Source organism: Excalfactoria chinensis, chromosome 14, assembly GCF_039878825.1.
Source record: "Excalfactoria chinensis isolate bCotChi1 chromosome 14, bCotChi1.hap2, whole genome shotgun sequence".
Taxonomy (NCBI): domain Eukaryota; kingdom Metazoa; phylum Chordata; class Aves; order Galliformes; family Phasianidae; genus Excalfactoria; species Excalfactoria chinensis.
The window spans coordinates 2,315,214-2,334,950 of NC_092838.1; the positions used below are offsets into that span (position 1 = coordinate 2,315,214).

Below are 19,737 nucleotides of genomic sequence, written 5' to 3' on the forward strand. Positions count from 1 at the left end.
TTTATTCCAGACTGTGAAGTTAAGCACTACTAGAAGAGTCTGCTTTAAAGGCACCTAGAAAGTGTTCTCTTTGCAAACAAGATGCATTAGACTTGTGTTTATCCCTTGAAAAGCGGATACTGCATAAATAAATCGAGACAGTATAAGGAACCAATCTGGCTCCCAGGCCTCCTCTGAAGGTGCTGTGGGGTCCTGCAAATGATTCAGCTGGTTACAGGCCTTTGTCCTGCATGAACCAGAAACTGGTGTAAATTTTTCCCTTTGCCCCAGGTAATGATATAGGTGGGAAACAAACTCCTTGTACTGTCTGATTTGTGGTTCAGTAGGGAAGGTGAGAGGTGAATGGAGGATGGTTATTCTAGGTGAGGGGGTTGGGGTAGGCAGTAGGAGTTGTTTCGCTGGTGAAGTCCTCACCATTCCTTGTGTAATTAGCCACTTGTCTATGGGCTCCATGTCTGAGTTCCCACCTTTACCTCTCCTCTGTGTTGAGAACAGAAAGGTCCATAAAGAGAGAAACCACAGCAACACCCGTGATAAAGTAATATAAACAGCAGCAAGTTGAAAGCTCCACATACACAGACACGCACACACACCCCCTCTGCTGCCTGGCAGCTGTGTCCATGGAGGGGCAGAGCTCATCCCGAGCCCTGTGCTTCCTACAGACAGTTCACTGAATTTTAGCACTTCCTCCACACAGTCAAAAAAGTGACTAGAAGTGAGGCTGATGTTTGTCGTCTTCTTAGAAGAAGAGAAAGTGTAGGCTATACCACCTACCACAATCAATCAGACTTTACTGGAAACATGCTGTGGAGTTCCCCTTGTTTATAATGCTGTAAGTCAGAGCAAGTCTTACTTATCCTCTTGATCTCAACAGACTCTGCCTCAAACTCTACCAGCACAACAGCTCTAGTGCAGGCGTTATGCAGGAGGGAAGTGATGGCAGCCTGCAGGAGCACTGCAGCAGCCTTTCCCGCTGCCCATCTCTGAGGTTAAAGGACCACCCGTGGCTCCATCTTCCTCTGGCCCTGCAGAGCAGGGCAGGCTCAGCACGCTGCTCTGAGTTTGTGTGCAGATACCCATCCTACATGGGATACCTTACGCATCCTACATGGGATACCTTACCCATCCTACATGGGATACCTTACCCATCCTACATGGGATACCTTACCCATCCTACATGGGATACCTTACCCATCCTACATGGGATACCTTACCCATCCTACATGGGATACCTTACCCATCCTACATGGGATACCTTACCTGCCCCCATACACCAGAATCAGCTGCAATCTCGTATGTCTCAGTATGTGTGCTGAGAGAAAGGAAAAAAAAACAGAGCAGAGGAGAGGAGGGGGAAATCACTCCAACTTTATCTGCTATCTGCATAACAGTGAGAATGGTTTCTTGGCCACCTCTCCTCCCAGCTGTGATCACGCAACAACTCTGTGGCAACAAAAGCAATTCCCAACATGGAAAAGCAATATTAAGAAAACAGGGTATTTTTAGCTTGTCTGGTTTCCAGCTGTTAAATCATATTAAAAGACAGCTAATGCCACGTGACTGGCTGTCTCTCTACAGATCTTTCTGAAAATGACTGCATTAGAAATGTCGGATGTGCTGAAATTTACCCCCGGACAACTGTGCTGGAAGAGAATATGTGTGCAGAACGTGCTGCAAAGCTTTGGTTCCTCCCTAGAGCTCTTCTTAAATTACCTCCCTACCCACATTAACGCACGTCTTTCATTTACTGCTCACTGCCAGTTTCTCCCTATGCATGCTGCAGCTGGTAACTTTAGGAGGGTTTAATGTTTATTTCCTTTAAGAAGAGACACCCATAAGCCTCACAACACTTGACAAAAAGTAGCGTTCAATAATTAAAGAAAGAGTGCATTTGAGAATGAGCTATTCTGATTACACCATACAGTCACTGGGACCTTTGAAAAGCAGCTGAAAGTCCCTACATCATCTCAGAGCCCAGAGTTCCACAACCCATAAAGTGCTTCTCCCCCAAAAAAACTTTGACCCATCAGATTAACTTAGATACAGCCATCTGAACTGATAACACTTGGGGCAGAGCAGCAGTTACACTGTTGTGAATGACACGTCACATTGGTGCCTCCAGCACAACTGTCTGAGAACAGAAGCACTAATAAACACAGATGTGACCCTGTGGCCATCGAGGCACACATCCCCCTTGGCCAGTAGCTAACACAGGCCCTTTGCTTTCGGTTAGCCATGAACAAAGAACAGAATCTCATACCTCCCCAAGTCCTCCCAGCAACACAGCACAGTGACACGGGGGGCTTAGACTGCAGCACTGCTGTCAGGAATTCCTCTCCCTCTCTCCCTGGTATACTTCTGCCCCTGCCTCCCTGTGCTACCACCCCTTCCCTCAACTGTGCTGGCTGGCACAAATGTTTGTGGGATGGGTTACACTACCCATTTGGCAGGAGGATGGGGATAGCAACAAGCAGACAGGTTTGTGGGGTGGGGGATGCTCCTAGAGCAACCAGTGCTGAAGCCCTGCAATGACTGCACTACGGCCAAGGCTGGCAGCTGTGATCTGACCCCAGCTGGCTCAGAACACACATTTTCTCTGGCTCAGAGCAGAAGCTGCCAGACACGCCAGCTGCCCAGAGCGCTCCCATTTCAACTTAAGAGAAGTAGGGCGGGATCAGCTAAGGCATGGGGAGGCAGATCTCCACGGAGGCAGACATGCCCAGGCTGCCCTGCCTCTCTCTCCCCCATGCTACACTGGCTCTCCCGTGCTCCCTAGTGGTCAGCACAGACTGAAACTGTATGGGAAAAGACTGCACTTTCTTTGTCACCTGAAAACTTACTGCTGTGTAAAGGACAGTTTTAAGAAGCGGGGTGGTAGAGAGGGCTGAGGGATGACCTGAGGGCTCCTTCCACTTCTGCCTTCGCAGAGGCACACACACAAAGTTGGCCAAGCTCATCCTCTCAAACAAGTTTTAAGGATCAGGTGGTGTGAGAGGTGGCAGCGCGTGGGTCCTTCCTGCCCAGGGGCAGGACAGACTGCATGCAAAGGCAGCTGTGGCAAGGCATGCAAAGCATTAAAAGTCTGTATAATTTATCTTCCTGTAGCTTGCTCCTGCCCATGCACTTTGAGCAAAGTCCAACAGATTAAGACTGCACCAACTTTCATAAGCAAAACCAAAGCAGAGGCACACCAGCATTAACACGACATTCCCTATTTATTCTTTTCAGCAACAGCTCCAGTCAAAGAACCAGACCCCTCAGGCAAGCTGCAAGCACACAGGACAATTTACCCACTCTCATTTTGAAGGCTTTTAGGCTGGTGTGCTAAGTAGCAGCTCTTTAGCAATCATTACTGAGTAAGTACTTGCTCCTAGATACCAATTTCAAAATAGCCAGTACTAGCATGTCACTAGAATACAGAATGAGAAGACTCAAAGGAGCTGTCTACAGCTTGGATTCCACACACAGCTTCGGATAACAAAGCACAGAGCAATGACCTACCCCTCCTGTGTTCTGTTTCCGAACATCCAGGGCAGACGCCAATCCTTTGACAGCCTGTGGGTCCTCATATGTCACACTGCAACAAAGGAACAAACCACAGAACTAGAAGGAAGTCCAGCAGTCATCCATGGAGAATGCACATGCTATTTTGATTAACTTCTCTTGAAATCAGAAATGTTTCCAACAAGACTTACGTGCACTACATGGATTCTAAGAAGAGGGGTGTGCTCTGTATAAAACTAGCTAGCAGTTTCTCAGCTCGTCGAAGAGGAAGACTGACATGATGAGAGGGAGGTAAATAGGTTATGAGGGACCATAAGCACATCCAAGAGGTAGCCAGGGACTATGAAGAAAGGCCTGATTACAGACTACGATTTACAAAGCTTTCTATGTGATGTTTGGAAACCTGTCCTTGATGCACGGAGGGAAATGGGCAGAGAGAGATTTGGAGGCAGGTGAAACACTCCTAAGAACTAAAGCAAAGCACATGAATTAGTGCGCTGGCTTGGCTCATCACCAACTATTTGCAGAGGCTGGATTTTCAACAAGCTCCTTACAACGCTGTGTAAAAGGGACACATCCTAGTCAGGTGACAAGAGGCAATTGCATCACTTCTCTGAGCACAGCACCAGCCCCTGGGAGGAGCCATGGCTGTGCAGGAGTGCTGGCTTCTCCCCGGCTCTGAGCACAGCATCCAGAGGCTCTCACTTAGGCTTGGTGGCATGTCACACTCACATCTTCACTGCCTCACTGCTGCTCCACTTACACAGAGTGCAGTCCAAGGAAGACACAGCAATCCTTCCCTGTGAAATCATGGACTGATGTGTGCTCCTTGTTCTATTAGCTCGCAGAAGGAGATAGAGGTGCAGTGTGGGAAGCTAGTTTTGCGCTTCATTTAGCACAAGAGACAGAGGGAGCTCCATTAGATCTCTCTGCAATGCATCTCCGTTCTGACTGCACATTAAGGCTCTCAGCCTGAAATCTCTAGTGGTAACGTATGCCTCTACAGCGGAGCACATCTCAGCACTGACACTGCAGCTGAAGCAGTACAAACAGCTGTACTGATGGCTGCAAATGAAAGATCCTAATAAGCCTGCCAGCTGAAATTATCGAAAACTTATCAGCTCTGGAAAATGTGCTGAAGTCTCAGCTAACCTATTTAACAGCATTTCTTGGTTTGAGACAAAGTGTTGCTCTGACTGCTGGTAGCCACTACACCCTCTTGAATTTGAAACCAGGAGGCAGCAAGAAATAATATATGAGAGTAAATTACCTGAGTGGCTTTTAATGAATCTCACTTGCCAGGGATCAAAGGATTTCTTAATAAGTGCACAGATTTATTTTACATTAAAATAATTGGGCCTGTTAAATACCCACGAAATTGCCAGACTTGCAGCCCTAGAGATGCAAGCCCTACAAATATAAACAAATTAGAGGCAGCATGGCAGCCAGTCAAGCTACACTGCCTTGACATCCTATGAGAGACTCATCGTTGGGCCAAAGGGAGAGTTTAACTGATGTTAAATCTGTTTTCAAGCCCTTAACTACAGCAATTCAGCCACCAAGGTTTATCCATGACCTTCATATGAAAGATGTTTATGTTCCTCTACCTTAAGCACTGGCCAGGTGGATGGGATGACAAACCTTTTTGAGAGCAAAAGTAAATGCAAGTTTATTTCCAAGTTTCCAGTGAACTCATTAGCTAAGACAGTCAAGTAACATTACCCAGCCAGACTGCTCTGGCCAGGAGCAAGAACTTCCCCATTTGTTAATACTAATAAAGACCAGGAAGATAAGGCCTGGATTAAAAGCAGCACAAAAACATACATCAAAACTAATTTTTTCCATCTGGAATGAAACAAAGTTATTTGAGATCCATGCCCTTAGAAAATAGTAAGGTCATGAATCAAACAACACTAAAGATAAACTCCAACATACTTCTTTCGCTGCTCAGCCAACGAACTGCCTCTTGTTTGTGCAAACATGTCGAAATCATCGCGAGGGTTACAGTGCTGTAGGGAGCTGAGTGTGCCACTGACACTGTTTGTACCCAAGTCTGCAAAAGAAGTGTATCAATGAAACAGTATTCCACATGCAAGCAATGTAGCCGTGACTGCATAGGCTGTAGAGGAAGTTATTAACAACACAGCTATAAACATCATCTAGTTAACAGCTATAGCACTGAGCACAATGCTGGAGGCTGCCCATCATGCATTTCTGAAAGGAGAAACAGAGAGATTGTTTTATTACTCCTAGAAACATCATATCATAGCAATTCCTGACCAAGGAGTCAGCATCTGGCAATAGGTGTGCACCTGCTGCCCATCTCACTATAGGGCAGAGAAATGAGAACGCCTTCCTAAACATGGAAGCCACACAACCAAAACTTCCAAAGGTTATACAGCAAAAGTAGAGGTGAGTCAAAGGGTGCAGAGTGAAAAAGATGTCTCCTTGTAAATCCCAACAGCCAGCTGCAGGAAGAGCTTGCATCAGATGTTCTGGTTGGTCAAGGGACCTCAGCAATAGCTCAGACTTGCTCCTGCACTCAAGATCTTCCTAGCTATTCCTGCAAGCTCTTGAAGACCCACAAACTGGTCAGGTTTGAGCAAATCCACGCATTACAGCCTCATGTTCATCAGCACTTGTCATGGGTTACCAAAACCATGACAGCACTATTGAACCAGGTACTCACCAAGCCCTGCCAGCTGTGAAGAAAGTGATGACGGTGGTGCTGAGTTTCCGACCATTGGGCTCACTACAGCTGGAGAACCAGGACCCAAATCTATTAAGTTATCTTCTGTCACCTCATTCAGAACCTGTTGAGACATAAAAACAAAGCAAGTTACAAGTGCCGGAGACTTTTTTTTTTCCCTGCAGTACAACATTAAACACCAAAAAACTGCATCTGCTTCCTAAAAAGACCTTTCCTTCCACACTGCCAAATGGACTACTCCCTCAGATACTGAAGAGATTAATGTAGAAAAGAAATGGTCAGCCAGTAAAAAAAGATCAGTCTGACTGCTCAGGGCAGCAGGGAACTGTCCTGGAGGTCATCTATATCTCTTCAGATTTGTCTCATTTGTCTGTGTCTTCCACATCTTTTTGCACCAGATCACTGTGAACGTCAGAAGCCTGCACAGACTCAAAAGCAATCACAAAAGTCAATAGATGAAAGAAAATCCATCAAGAACTGTAAACACAGAGATGTTTTGGAGCACTGACTTCCTGAGCTAGAAATCTGCCATGTTCTTATACTCCTTTCCCTGTATCCACCATTAACTACCACAGACAGGACACAGGGCAGGTCTGACTTTTTATCTGATCCAATATGGCTAGTGTGGTGTAGCTACTAATACAACACATGGAGTTAGGTACTTACTCCATTGCTGGCACTTTGTGTGGAACGTCCTGATCGGTATCGTTCAAATCTGTTTAAAAATCAAAACAATAAATCAGAAGGGACCATTAAAGTCACCAACAAACAATGAAAAATGCAAGTTCATAACGAAGTCATGGCATGCTGGATAACGAACGCAGCTTTCATTGGTTCAAGAGAGATCCTTAGCAGATTTAACTCCAAGCTGGGACAAAGGGAGGTTAGTTACAGAAGTTGCATTGTTGGCAATGTGGATATTAAGTTGCCTAATCTGATTTTGCAGCACACACAGGCCTGAAAAACACCGCAGGATTTTGTCTTTTGTTTTGTTTTGTTTTCATTAAGTGCTTCTTGATAGACTGCTCTGTTAGCCAAGGGACAGAAGCAACTGCAGTAAGATTGATGCTCCCAGCTAAATAAGCTGAGCACCGCAGTGACTCTTACTCCCACTTAACAGCTCCCTCTTGCTGCACTACATGTAAATTAGAAGCAATATACATGCTAGCACAGCTCCACCTCAGGCAGCACGCACCAAAAGAAACAATGCTTAACAAAATCATTCTTCAACGCATATTGGGTCAGCTCAAAGATCATCAGAATCTATGCTCAAATAGGTTGGTGCTATCTGAGAATGAACAGTAATGAGGTTAGATAAAAACCCGCACATTTCTTAGAGGAGGAAATCCAGCCAGCCAAGACCTGGTGCCTTCTCTACTCTTCCCCACCCAGATGTACACCTGGGACCTCAAATGCAAACTCAACGTGCATGAACTCAAAAAGCAGAGGGAACTACTTCCTCTCACAGCCTTCCTTATCGTTGTTTTTCTGAAGATCAGAGCTTTTCCTCATTCAAAAGTAGTAACGTGACCTCTCTCTTCAGTAAAAAATAAAGATGCTGTGGGTTTTCTCTCAGCTGAACAAAACACAATGGAGAACTGCAAGCAACCTAAAACGTTTTCATAAAGTAACAGAGGAAAACGTACATCTAAAAGGCAAGAAAAACAAATTAAGGCCCAAATTTCAGTTTTAGGAAACCGTGGGTGTCTGGTGTTACTGGAAATCCAGTTCCCCGAGCTGGAAACCTAGGACACCTCCCACCTGCCATTTCTCACCAGCAGGCTGACGTACCACACATGTTCTTTTACATCCAAAGCTCCACAGCGATGGCCAGAGCTCCTGCTAGAATCACTGAAAGAGCTTCAGACCCATAAGAGAAATCAACGTGATGAATGTGGAGCTTTTGGAACAACGGAGAATTGGAATTTATTGAAGCACTCAGACCACCGCAGCTATTCTACCATAAATAGCTTGCCAGCACTGCTCAGCTCACCTTGCAGCATATAATGGTTACAAATACATCAGCTACAATCAGCAAAGCTGCAGATGGAGTTAACACAGAAAAAACATATTCAGGGTAACCAAACCGAGCCTTAGTGATTATTACTCTCTGCCCCATGTCGGATCACGCTCACGCATGAAACACGTACCATTTCACACAAAAAGTCAGCGTTTGTTTCAAAGTTTGCCCCAATCTCCTGTGAAGGGCTAAATCAAAGACAAAATTGAGGCCACTGAGTCTTCTTTCCAGCCTCTGCTGTGACAGCGCAGATTCACAGATCTAGAGTCTAATTTATTTTTAAAGGCTTGAGAAACAAAGCCCTGTGCTAGGAACGAGGAACAAAGGGTGCTCTTTAGTGCATCGCTCCCCAGGCCTGTCATTAAGGGGAAGATTAAACTTTCCCAAGACTGTCGTATCACGTGTCACTCCTGCAGCAGATGTGGCTGACAGCGCCTTTGTCTGACGTGCTGAAAGTCCTGTGACCCACGTCCCGCCCCTGGGGATGATGCTTGAACGTCGACTCTTCAAAACCTCCGTTCTGTGCATGCCGGGCCTTTTCAAGATGTTCAGCATTATTTAAAAAACAAAACCCTTCCATGCATGAAGGCTTCGTGCACATCAGGCAGCTCCCCTCGCACCAGAACTGGAAGCAGGGAGCTCGGAGATCAGAAGACAGAGAGCTGTCGGGAGCCTCCCCAAGCCAGGAAGCAGCACAGGCATTTCTGCAGAGCCTGTGTTAGGAATTGGAACTGGCAGCTGGGGCTGTGCTGTTCTCTTTCACTGGTTCCTACATTCATACAGCAACACACGGTAGGAACTTACAGACTCAAGTCTCTGCCGGTTCAAAGAGTGTTGCTCCACACTGTCCTGCATTTTATAGATATTCTCTACAAAAGTTCAATTGTGAGGACAAAAACCAACCAACCAAACAACATAATACTAAAAGAAACAACTTACACAGGAATCTTATCAAAAAAAGACAACAGAAAGACAGAAAGTGCTTCCTGTGCTTTGGTTTTCTACGTTCTATTATGCTGACCCACTGGACCAGATAGCCACCTTCATCAACTGACCTGCAGGTAAAAACCCAGAGTGAATATAAACAGAAGATGGAAAAGGTGTCTCACCTTTCATATCTGAGGAAGACATTATTTAAATCATCGTTCACATGCAGCAGCTCCTCTGTGACTTCTTCGTTGGACACTCGTGAGATAAGCTCCACAATTCTCTGCTGCATGGCTCTACAGGTTCGGTTCAACTCCTATGAGGAATGCATTGTGCATATATATTCTGATAAGCAGCCAGCAATAAATAGGTTTTGTTGAGCTCTGTTCACAGCCAAACATATCCCACAGCTGAGAAATACTAAGACAAGTCTATCTTTGCATGATTAAATGTCACCCAAAAGCACATCTAATCAAACATGCCCTTCAAGAGGCGATGGCACAGAACTTTGAGAGCCTATTTACAATTCAACATCCTGATTCTTCTTTAACTCTGAGCACTTCAGAAAATAAATATCTGTATTTTAGCGATCTCCTTTAAGAACAAAATATGCTAATACAAGAGCTTTCCAGATGAGTTTTCACTGAAGACTCTGTGTCTGCTCCCCTTGACAATACCATTCACAACAACTAGAAGACACACGTGGTGGAACAAGTGGGGAAAGTTCTTCAGAGCTATGCAGCAGGAAGACACAGGCAGGGGATGCAGAGCTTGCCATGTATGGAGTGGATGAGGATGAACATACAAGAAGTAGGGGCATGAAAGGATGAGCATCCCCCCCCAGTCAGTACTGAACTATACACAGAAATGCTCCCATCAGGTGAGGAAGTCCAGAGACGAGAGACTGCAAAAAGGCAGTGGACAAATTAAAAAACAAACAAACAAAAAATCCAGGGCAAATGGATTTGAGTTTGTCTAGTGGGGTTCTCATGCTTCCAGGACATCTCTTTGATCACCGATTACCAAGTAAATTTAATATATATATATATTTATAGATTTTTTTCACCGCTGTTGGTCTGAAAGGCCTCAAAAGCAAAGGTCAAAGCTGGTATGCTGAGGAGGAACTACAGGAAGAAACGTGACATATGGCATGGCACCACTCATTAGACCCACGGTTTTACTTCAATGGGCACTGACATTTCAACTAAAGCATGTCCTTCCATCATCTTCCACCCCCCAGCTCCAATTCAGAACAAAAATTTAGCACTAAATAAGGATGACTTGTTAGTACACAACCTTTGGGATGAAAGCAAAAACGCGTTTGTTTTCCTTGCATGGTCTGACATCCTAAGCTCTGGATAAATTTCACCTAGTGCAATCCAGCTGCCTTAACAGCTTGAGGAATGTGTTCTCCAATGTCAGTTTTGATCCCATCACTTTAGAAGCAGATTGTGACATTTCAGAGGTTTGTTTGCTGCCTTTCTGAGAGGGCTGACAGTACCTATCTATTCTGCTCAGAGCTGGCTCTCTAGCAAGCTGTTTACATTTGATTGTTGGAGAAAATGTCAGGAATTATTTAAGGAGGATGGCTATATAAACCTCAAAGCAAGGAGTTCTCACATGCAGCACCCAGCTCACGGCTTTCAAAAGACCATCCATCCTTTGTCATCAAAAACGGGTTCTCACCAGCGCTGTGATTCAGATTTAGGATCCAGCAGTTGAAGGGAACCAGTTGGAATAGAGAATCGCTGCCGTCGTTCCATTTTATGATCAAGATCTTTAACCTTAAAGCTATGCTGTAAGGTTATGCTGTCAAGATGTTGGTAGTTGTTTCTGAATGTAAGCAAACCGTTCAACGCTGTTTTGGTCTGTCATGGTTTCCTGGAAGCTTCTTTTGCTTTGAGCTGTCCAACCCAAATGGGCAGTAAATGAAAGGCTCTTTATCACGAAGCCTCTTGTCAGCTGCCATGATGGCTCTGAGACAAACACACAGTACAGCTGCACGGGACAGACCAATCCTTGGATTGATTTCAAACTCTGATGCATCACAGAGAGCAATTCCCTGCCTTCCTCCAAGTGTACTATTGTGGGAGCCCATCCTCCCTGCTGGAGGATCAGAACAGCAGCCTATTTCTGAAGCTATGAAAAGGCACGTACCATGGGGAGGGCAGTGGCTGGATGCTAGCTCACTCTATTCCTCATCTTTTTGCATCCAGTTCGTATTAGCTTTCTCAGTCAAGGGAACCTTGCTACCACAGGCCTGGAGAAGTAGCTCTGAATCCTGACCTGTGAGCTCAACATATTGTGTTGTTTTTTTCTTTCAATACAACAAGCACAGCACTGGATTGAGATTTCCCAGGAAATAAAACTCTTCTGATTACCCAGTCAGGCCTTGTGGACAGCGTGAAACTTCACCTCAGCTCCTGCCTTAAGCCACTGCCTTCAGGAGAGCCTACAGCACATCTGCTAGAAAGAAGTTCATTTATTTCAAGTGGCAGAGAACGCACAGACCCTTGGCAATTTAGTCCATCTGGAAACAAGGCATGTTTTTTTTTCCTGTAACGCCAGGAATGTTTTCCTACTGCACACCTGATTGTAGAGGACTTGAAAGAAGGAGAAATGCTCACTACTTAATGAGCCTATGGCAGCTCTAAGATGTGTTATGGTAAGGAAGACTATATATTCAGCATTAGGAAAAAAAAAACAACTAGCAACATGCACAAGAAAGCAGTGGAATGAGTTTCAACAGAAGTTAGGTAACCCTCATCACGAGAAGCTTTATCAGATGAAAAACATCGAGAGATGAGACTAGCTGGAGTCAAGTACAGCCCACATTCATTACATAAACCAAGCAAGCCACGGCACTGGAGGGAACAACAACAGAAAACATCCCACCCAAAAAACAAAACAAAAAAACCCACAACCACCCTCAAGCACAGAAAAGATCAGAATTGTACTTGCTAGCAAAGCGTTACCTGGAGTAACTCAAGGTCTGAAGAATCCTCTTGTCCAGGTACCATTTCTGTCAGCATTTCAGACATCACTTTGGTATTCCCACGAACAATATCCAGCTCACTGCGCAGCCGGGCAATCTATGTTAGGGTAAAAAGACAGCAAAGTACTGCAGAACCTCGTGGGTTTAACTGACTTTAGTGATACCTCTGATTCTCTGTGACTTGATATCTGAGGCTCAGTATATTCTAGTGAGGGAGAAAGGCAAAGTTTCACCCAGGAGAAAGTTTCAGAAGTAGCAACAGAAAAAGAAACAAACTGTGTAATATCACAACACAGATAAATGTGCCATGCTTGTACAGAAGGGAAGCAATTGAAAACAGTGGCTAAAACCAGATCTTGGTTGCCATGTACCTTGTGTGTCTTGCTCAAATGTGAGGAAGGATATACACTTTTTGAGCAGGATCTTTGGCTGCTAAGTATTTTTTTTTTCTTAGCACAGAGAAAGGATGATATTATATTAGGGTATCCTGGGGGATGCAGACTTAAGTCCTTGTTAGAAAGACTTACTGCATCTGCAAGGCATTTCGTGCCTCTAAAGGAGTATGGCTAGTGGAAAAACTGCTTACCTAGAGCACCACTGCTGAGTGGACTGATGCATCAGACTGTGAGATTTCATAACTGCTATCATTAGGAGGCCACACATACAAATCTAAACCCTAGATTTTGCAGTACAATAGGAAGAAAGATTCCTAAGTAAAACCAGACCTACGAGGCAATCAATGTTAGAAGAGTGAAAATGAAAGTTCCTTTGCAAATTGGTTTCTAATTTGATTTGCTGAGTCTCACTCAAAAGAATAATCATCCCAATACCTGTTCAGAATTGGCAGTGATGGGGCCAGTCACATTCAAAGCTGGAGCCTGAGGAGCAGAATACGCAGTTGGAGAAGGTGAAGAGTAAGAACTGGTGCTCATCCTTTGCTGAGACTGTGAATTGTGCATATTTGCTGCAGGATCAACTTCAGGAACACTCTGCCACATCAGAAAGACAGTAGTTCAAAAACTGAATGGTGACAGCACTTGCTTTGTCAGCAACCTCAGGCCAGATAGGCTCAAATATAGAACATAATTGTACCTTGTGGAAAAGGTCAGTGCAGTTACGAGAACAGACTGGCAGGCCAGCCCATAAACAGACAGCTGCAACCAAAATACACACCCATGTTTTTTATCCCAGGCCACCTGTACTTAAGTCTATTTATTGTGAGAAGTGAAAAGCAACATAAAAATAAGAGCCAAAGATAAATAATTATAAATAACTTTCAACTAGGAACTAAACTGTAGGCTTACAAGAGATGATGTGATAAATAGGTATTGGATTTAATTGATCTTGACACAAGGATTATAATCCTTCAGTTTTGATCATTTGCATTTACCACTTCAAAGACTCATTAACTTTTCACAGTGAATAATCAGAACACCTGTGATCATTAAGTTCCTTCCTAGCAGTAGTTCTTGTCAAGTTCACAGACATAAGTTTTCAAAGGTATAAAGACCTCACGTTACCATGGGATCAGAGGGAGATTCAGAGTCTGTTTGCCTTTAAAAGATAGGCAGGCTTTGGTTCAGGCATATTGACCAGAGAAACAAGTATAACGTTGAGAAATTGATGCAATCTCATATACTTATGGTCTCTCTCTGAGAATTAGCAGCATTTACGTGGTGGTTTTGTGGTATGAGACAAGTGTACAAACCTCCAAAGTCCTCTCAGACTGATGTTTGACTCAGTGAAGAAGATTCCACTAACTTACCAGCCTGTCACAATGCAGCTGTATTATGCTTCTGCTACATGCCCCTTCCAGGAGTGAGAAAATAAGCCAAGTACAAAGAGATGGGAGCAGAAAGAAGAGTAGTTAACCAACTGTGGAAAACACCCCCAGCATTGCAACACTGCAGCTTACCCTCTGTGGTGTGTGTATTGGAGATAAAGCATCAAGATCTGCCATGGGAAACTCTATGCCTTTCCTCTTAAGTTCTTCATAAATGTGCACTACTCCAGTTAAATCAGGGCTACTTCGAAAGGCATCAGCCCAGGCCTGGAAAACAGGAGGGATTAACCACTGACATTCCCAACAAAGTTCCTTCTCCATCATGACCTCGGATACTAACCACAAAAGCTTTTGCACATTTCAGCCTCAAAGGGAAGCTGTAGTCATTAGACCTGGTCTAAAAGATCCTGCAAATGTTACTAAGACAGTCATATACACACTTCATATGAGTACATCATAGCAACCCAGTGCACAGTAGTTCTGTATAATCCCTGCCATCATCGGTCTGTAAATGCAAATGAAAGCTCCTTCCAATCTCCTCTCCTTAGCACTGACTGCAGGCTGATCTTTTCTTCATGTCCTGTGGTCAGTGACCCACCAGCAAATGAAAAACATACAAAAGATTAAATCAGTCTAAGCAGAATTCATGAAGTCCCATCATCATCTCAGGTAATTAACATTGTGAAACAGCCTCATTTATGGCAGAAGGAAAAACAGCTGTCAAGCTTTCTTCAGCATTTTTTTTAAGACCAAACTTAAATAACAAGGGCTGTTTCTGAGGTTCGTGTATCATGAAACATGCAGTCCCATGAGCAGCAGAACTAACGAAGCCTGTATTCTTACAGAGCATATCCAGCACTGAGACAGCCCAGCGTGTCAGAAAGAACGAGTTTAAAGGCAGAATTTCCCACAGCCAGAGCACACATAATATCTCTCCCGCTTGAATTCTCCTCTGTCTAAAACGGCTTCAATTCACATTTGAGCTTTTCCTTCACTGGGAGTACGCAGTGTTACTCCTTGCCAGGCAGCCTCCTGCCCTCACAAAGCTTTAGGAGCACAGTACCTTGAAAGACTTCTCCCTGCTTTCACTTTTGCTGGTAATTTGCCACATATTAACAATTTAGGAGAAGGAAAAATTGCAATATCGTGACTCATTTAAAAATGAAGCATTCCCCTGAGCCCCCATATATGTGATGCAGAATGCCGGCTCCAGAACTGCTGCGAGACGTGTGTGGGCTCTGACCTTAATTCAGTCATCGTTTTTACACTAGTTCCTCACTTATTTTTATTTTAAAACCTATTTTTAACCACTTTTTGTATCAGAGAGGGGAGAAATCAAAGGTAGAAAAACAAGATAAGAAATAATATTTAACTTGTATTCCTACTCTGTTCAGTTCTAAGAAAGCATCTCCTACTATACGCACTCAGGAGACAATCCATTATCACTTGCAAGCTAGCAATTTGGGGTTTGCTTCCTGGTTAGAGTAAATTAACTGCATCTACTCCTCTGGTGCAGTGAAAGTCCTAGCAGTCCTACTGAGCCATGGAAACCAGCTCCAATTGCAACAAGCCATTCTGCTTCCTTGGAAGTGACCTTTGAAACCGTCCCTGATTATCACAGAGACCATTTACTGCACAAGTAACTCTACCCTTGCACTGCCTTTGCATTTTCAATTTACATAACAAGTCATCTGAATGATGTTTCTACATAATGGCGTTTCCCATTTCCACTCCATGCAAGTAGGAGTGAAAAATGTTCGGCAAGGGATGCTCTATTAAATAATCACTCGGAAGAAACTTAGAAGCAAAAGTCCCCAGCATTTCTTGGTACTGGTTTGCCCAGGAGCATGGACTAATGCATCCCTATTCCACTGGCTTCCTAAGGATCTTTTGGAGAGCAGTAATGACAGCGAACTCACTTATCTGCACTCTGCCTTTCTAATGCATTCTCTCTTCTGCAGCTCTTCCCTGGAGAAATGAGACACTTTCATTTGTACTCTTCATCTGCCCGCACTGGGACCGTTATCTGCAGCAGCACGTCTCATAGAGGTCACACGAAGGACTGGGCACTGTTGTCCTAAGCACTGTCTGCACATGTTGTTAGACAATCCCTGCCCTAGACAGCTTACCATTCAGCTAGGCAGAAGGAACATTAGCTCTGCGTTACAGATAAGGAGCTGAACAGAGAGCTCAGGAGACTTGTCCATTGTCCAAAGAAGCGTGTGACAGGGGTGAGATTGAATTCAGATCTGCAAAGACTTTGGGCCACACAATCAAAGGATATATTTTGGGATGCTGCTGTGCAAGTCCCACTTGGCACCTCACCGTGCCCAAACAGGTGAATAAAACACTATTGCAAATCCAGCCCCAAATCAGTGACTATCACAAGGCAAATTTTCCAGTATGACTCTTTTTTTACACGTGTTCCCTCAAAAGAATATGCCGTACTGCTAAAAGTCTCCCTAAGCTTCACCTCTGGTGACCAGCAGGAAGAATAGTTCCAAGGCCTTCCATAGGGATAAGGAAGGATAAGCAGTTGCTAATATATGCTAATTCATGTACACTGAGAAATAGGTTGAGAAACTGAGACACAAGATGCCCAATGTCTCAGAACAGTCAAGTCTCTAGATAAGGAATGGCATGGCAGCTTTATCTGCTGATGCTGTGGGAAGGCCCAGGAGTACAAGAGCTATATGGCTGAAGACATATGCTGTTTGTACAGCTTTATTTTCATGCTTCCAAGTCTGCTATTAATCCTCACATTTCTGTTCTTATTAATTCTCTGATATCGAACAGTAAAAAGCCTACAGAAAGGGATAAATGTAATGTTTGCAGAGCAGAGCTGAGATCAGCACCCCTGGCACTACAGGAAGCTCGAAAGAGCAAAGTCTGAGCATAACAAAGTGGTTATGACATGGCAGGACGCCCTTGGTGCAACATCCATAGGGCAGACAAAAAAAGAGCATGCACTTCCCTGAACTCATCAGGCAATCTGGAACACAGAGTGCCCTACCAGCCCCACCTACAGCAACACTAACAGAACCCACTGACAGGCAACATCCGTAATTCCCAGGCTTTCTATATCAAAAGCCACATAAGCCCAGGACTCAAAGTAATCAACATCCCCTAAGACACTGTAGGGAATGAAGCAGCAGGGGAACACACACGCAATTTCTCCTGGGCTGTTTAACATCACTGCCCCACCACCACAAGTACCAGCACTCCCACCACCCAAACAGACACCCAGGGCGCAGGTCAGAGACCAGAAACAGAGGGACTCTATGTGCCCCAGTGAAACACCCACCTTGTCTCCCCACCCAGCCTATTTCCTTTTTGGAAATCACTTATTTACATTGTCATTCTCTAACAATGTCCTGCCTGTGTATCCAAATAACAAATACACCAGTAGGAATTCAACTCCATGTTTCATCACAGAAATCAGAAGTATATTTGGAAAATTACGTTATGTGTTTGTAAATAGCATCCCATAAAAAAAAACCAACACTGCAGCAGGTTTATATCATTTTGAATACGCAGTGTCTCTTAGTCTCTGGTATCTGCAGTAGCCTGTAGGAGCTTAGTGATAAAGCTGCCTATAATTGCAGAATTTCCTCAAGCCAGGCACCAGCGTTTCCTCGTGTTGCTAATGGTTTGTGGAATTAACACAGATGTTTATTGTTAAGCTGCACAGAAGGAAAAGTGGCAGACAGGCCAATATCTGAACTGACAGTGCACTTTCACTGCAGAACAACCAGAGAAGGGACACCAAAACCATTTATCTCCTGAACCATCCATCTTTAAAAGGAATTCAGAATACTTTGTAAAGGAGGGAAATGGCTCCGTTCAGGGAAACAGACATAGGAAGGTTAAGTGTTCTTCAAATGGCAGCAAAAGCTCTAAAATTTCCTGGCCTCTAATGACAAGCCCATCACAGAAGCAGGTCTGCAGCTTCTAAATTTGACTGTTAAATTGCAAAGCAACCCACTTATCTTTAAGCCCTCTTGTTTCAGAGTAGAGAGTTATCTCTCCAACAAGAATCCAGACAGTTCTCCCTGGATACAATTCCTCTGCATGTGCACGCCTGCTCCTCCCTGCCAATCTGGATATATTGTTTGTTTTTACATATAAAAAACTTGCCACATTTTTTAATGATGACAGCATGTTCAGCGATGCGTAGCACTGCAGCAGACAGTCCTTATTTCAGGCAGCAACATACGGAAGCACAGACAAGCTGTGTACCTGGATCAGTGCGAGTACTTTATCCTGCACAATGGTGGGGGGATTATTCTTGGGCGAGATGATTTTCACCAGAACACCATCTATGAAGTCACGGTTTGCCACTAAGACGTGAAAGCGATGGCCACAGTTCTTCACACAGGTCTCCAACACCTACACACACAAAAAACACATTTGTTGTTGGAGCAAAGCTTGATCACGCACACAGCAGCTGCGTGGTTGGTTTCTGCTTTATTTTTTTAAACAAAATGGGAGAGAGATGGAAGAAAAGATTATAAGATTTTATATTCTTACATGCTCAGTTCTTCATTTTTTTTCCCGAATACTGTCAGAAAGCTTCCTTCCTACACGCACACTCTGAAGTACCTTACCTATCATTAACACATTGGGCACTTCTGCTATTCACTTTTGCCTATTTTCAAGGGAAAGAAATACAAAGACTCTTTCTCTCTAAAGCAGAACTTTCCAACTTGCACAGCTGAGCAGCTAAACACAGAGCATCACATCCAGAGCAGGTTAGGAAGAGGACATCCTGTCACTGTGAGATACTATCTTGCTGTAGCACTCCAGCATTTTCTATGTAGCTGGGGCACAGCTGGACCCAGTTGCTCTGAGCTACAAATCATGTTTTTGGGTTGGGAATTCAGGTGAATGATCTTCTCTCATTCAAAACACTCCCCTGTGAATGCTCTGGCAGGTTATACTTTGACACATTTTCCCCCTGCAACCTAGCTAGAGGCACCTTCCACTTGCCATTCAACTGCCATGGAAGAACAGCTGTTGATTTTTCTCTGAAGAACATGATTAGCATGGAGATAAATCCAACGCGTCACTTCTCCTTACAGCCATGCCTAATAACTGCTGCAACTCTCTATCTGAGGAGTCTATAATTACTCTCCTACTTCAGCCACTTTCATCAGCTCTGATGACACGGACTCACTCCTGATGAATTTTGCTCTTTCCTGCGCAATGGATAATCTCATGGTTTGGTCCTTGGTAATCTATCAAAATGACAATCCTGCACAGGAAATGGCATGAAGACAGAAAGTACAGTCACGCTTCATCAGGGAGATGCAACAAGAGCTCTGTGAAAGAATCATACAGATCACCTACCCACAGCAGTATAACTCGATCTCGTTATTGCTGCTCATTCCTCAGATTGCTGCGGCACGCAGCCTGCCCAGCACCACGCTTTTGGAGTGCTGCATTATCCAGGAAACCCCAGCTCTCCCCAGTAGGAAAGGTCACTAGCAAATTATCTCACACCTTAACAGATGCACAGAATATAATTTACACTTTATTGAGCGAAATCAGATCAGCATAAATTAATATGAGCCTCCTGTGGAGATCCATTCACAAGGCAAACTGTACACCAGCTACTTAAGAAGTTGAAAATATGGCAAGTGCCATATTTTCCACTTGCAAATACGCCGACATTTGGGAGTGGATAAATAGCCTGACATAGCAGATGAGGGTAGTAAAGTCCCAAAGGGTAGGGACTCATTTGAGCTATGACTTTCCTCTGTCAGTACTTAGGATGGCTAAGTGCCCAGACAAAAGCA

The 19,737-nt window shown here is 44.2% G+C and overlaps 1 protein-coding gene across 4 annotated transcripts in view; it reads right to left on the reverse strand.

Moving 5' to 3' along the window:
* The window catches only part of TOM1L2 (target of myb1 like 2 membrane trafficking protein), a 50,738-nt gene that overhangs the window by 12,941 nt on the left and 18,060 nt on the right, over positions 1-19,737 (reverse strand). For 2 of the 4 annotated variants that reach the window (XM_072348980.1, XM_072348981.1), the window contains exons 4-13: positions 18,179-18,328; positions 14,072-14,206; positions 12,987-13,145; positions 12,137-12,253; positions 9,344-9,477; positions 6,881-6,929; positions 6,194-6,317; positions 5,440-5,557; positions 3,502-3,577; positions 415-480 (exon numbers count right to left, since the gene is read on the reverse strand). In XM_072348980.1, the coding sequence (XP_072205081.1) occupies positions 415-480; positions 3,502-3,577; positions 5,440-5,557; positions 6,194-6,317; positions 6,881-6,929; positions 9,344-9,477; positions 12,137-12,253; positions 12,987-13,145; positions 14,072-14,206; positions 18,179-18,328 (1,128 nt within the window). The remainder of the gene's footprint in view (positions 1-414; positions 481-3,501; positions 3,578-5,439; positions 5,558-6,193; positions 6,318-6,880; positions 6,930-9,343; positions 9,478-12,136; positions 12,254-12,986; positions 13,146-14,071; positions 14,207-18,178; positions 18,329-19,737) is intronic. The other 2 variants (XM_072348983.1, XM_072348982.1) reach the window with 1 other exon arrangement.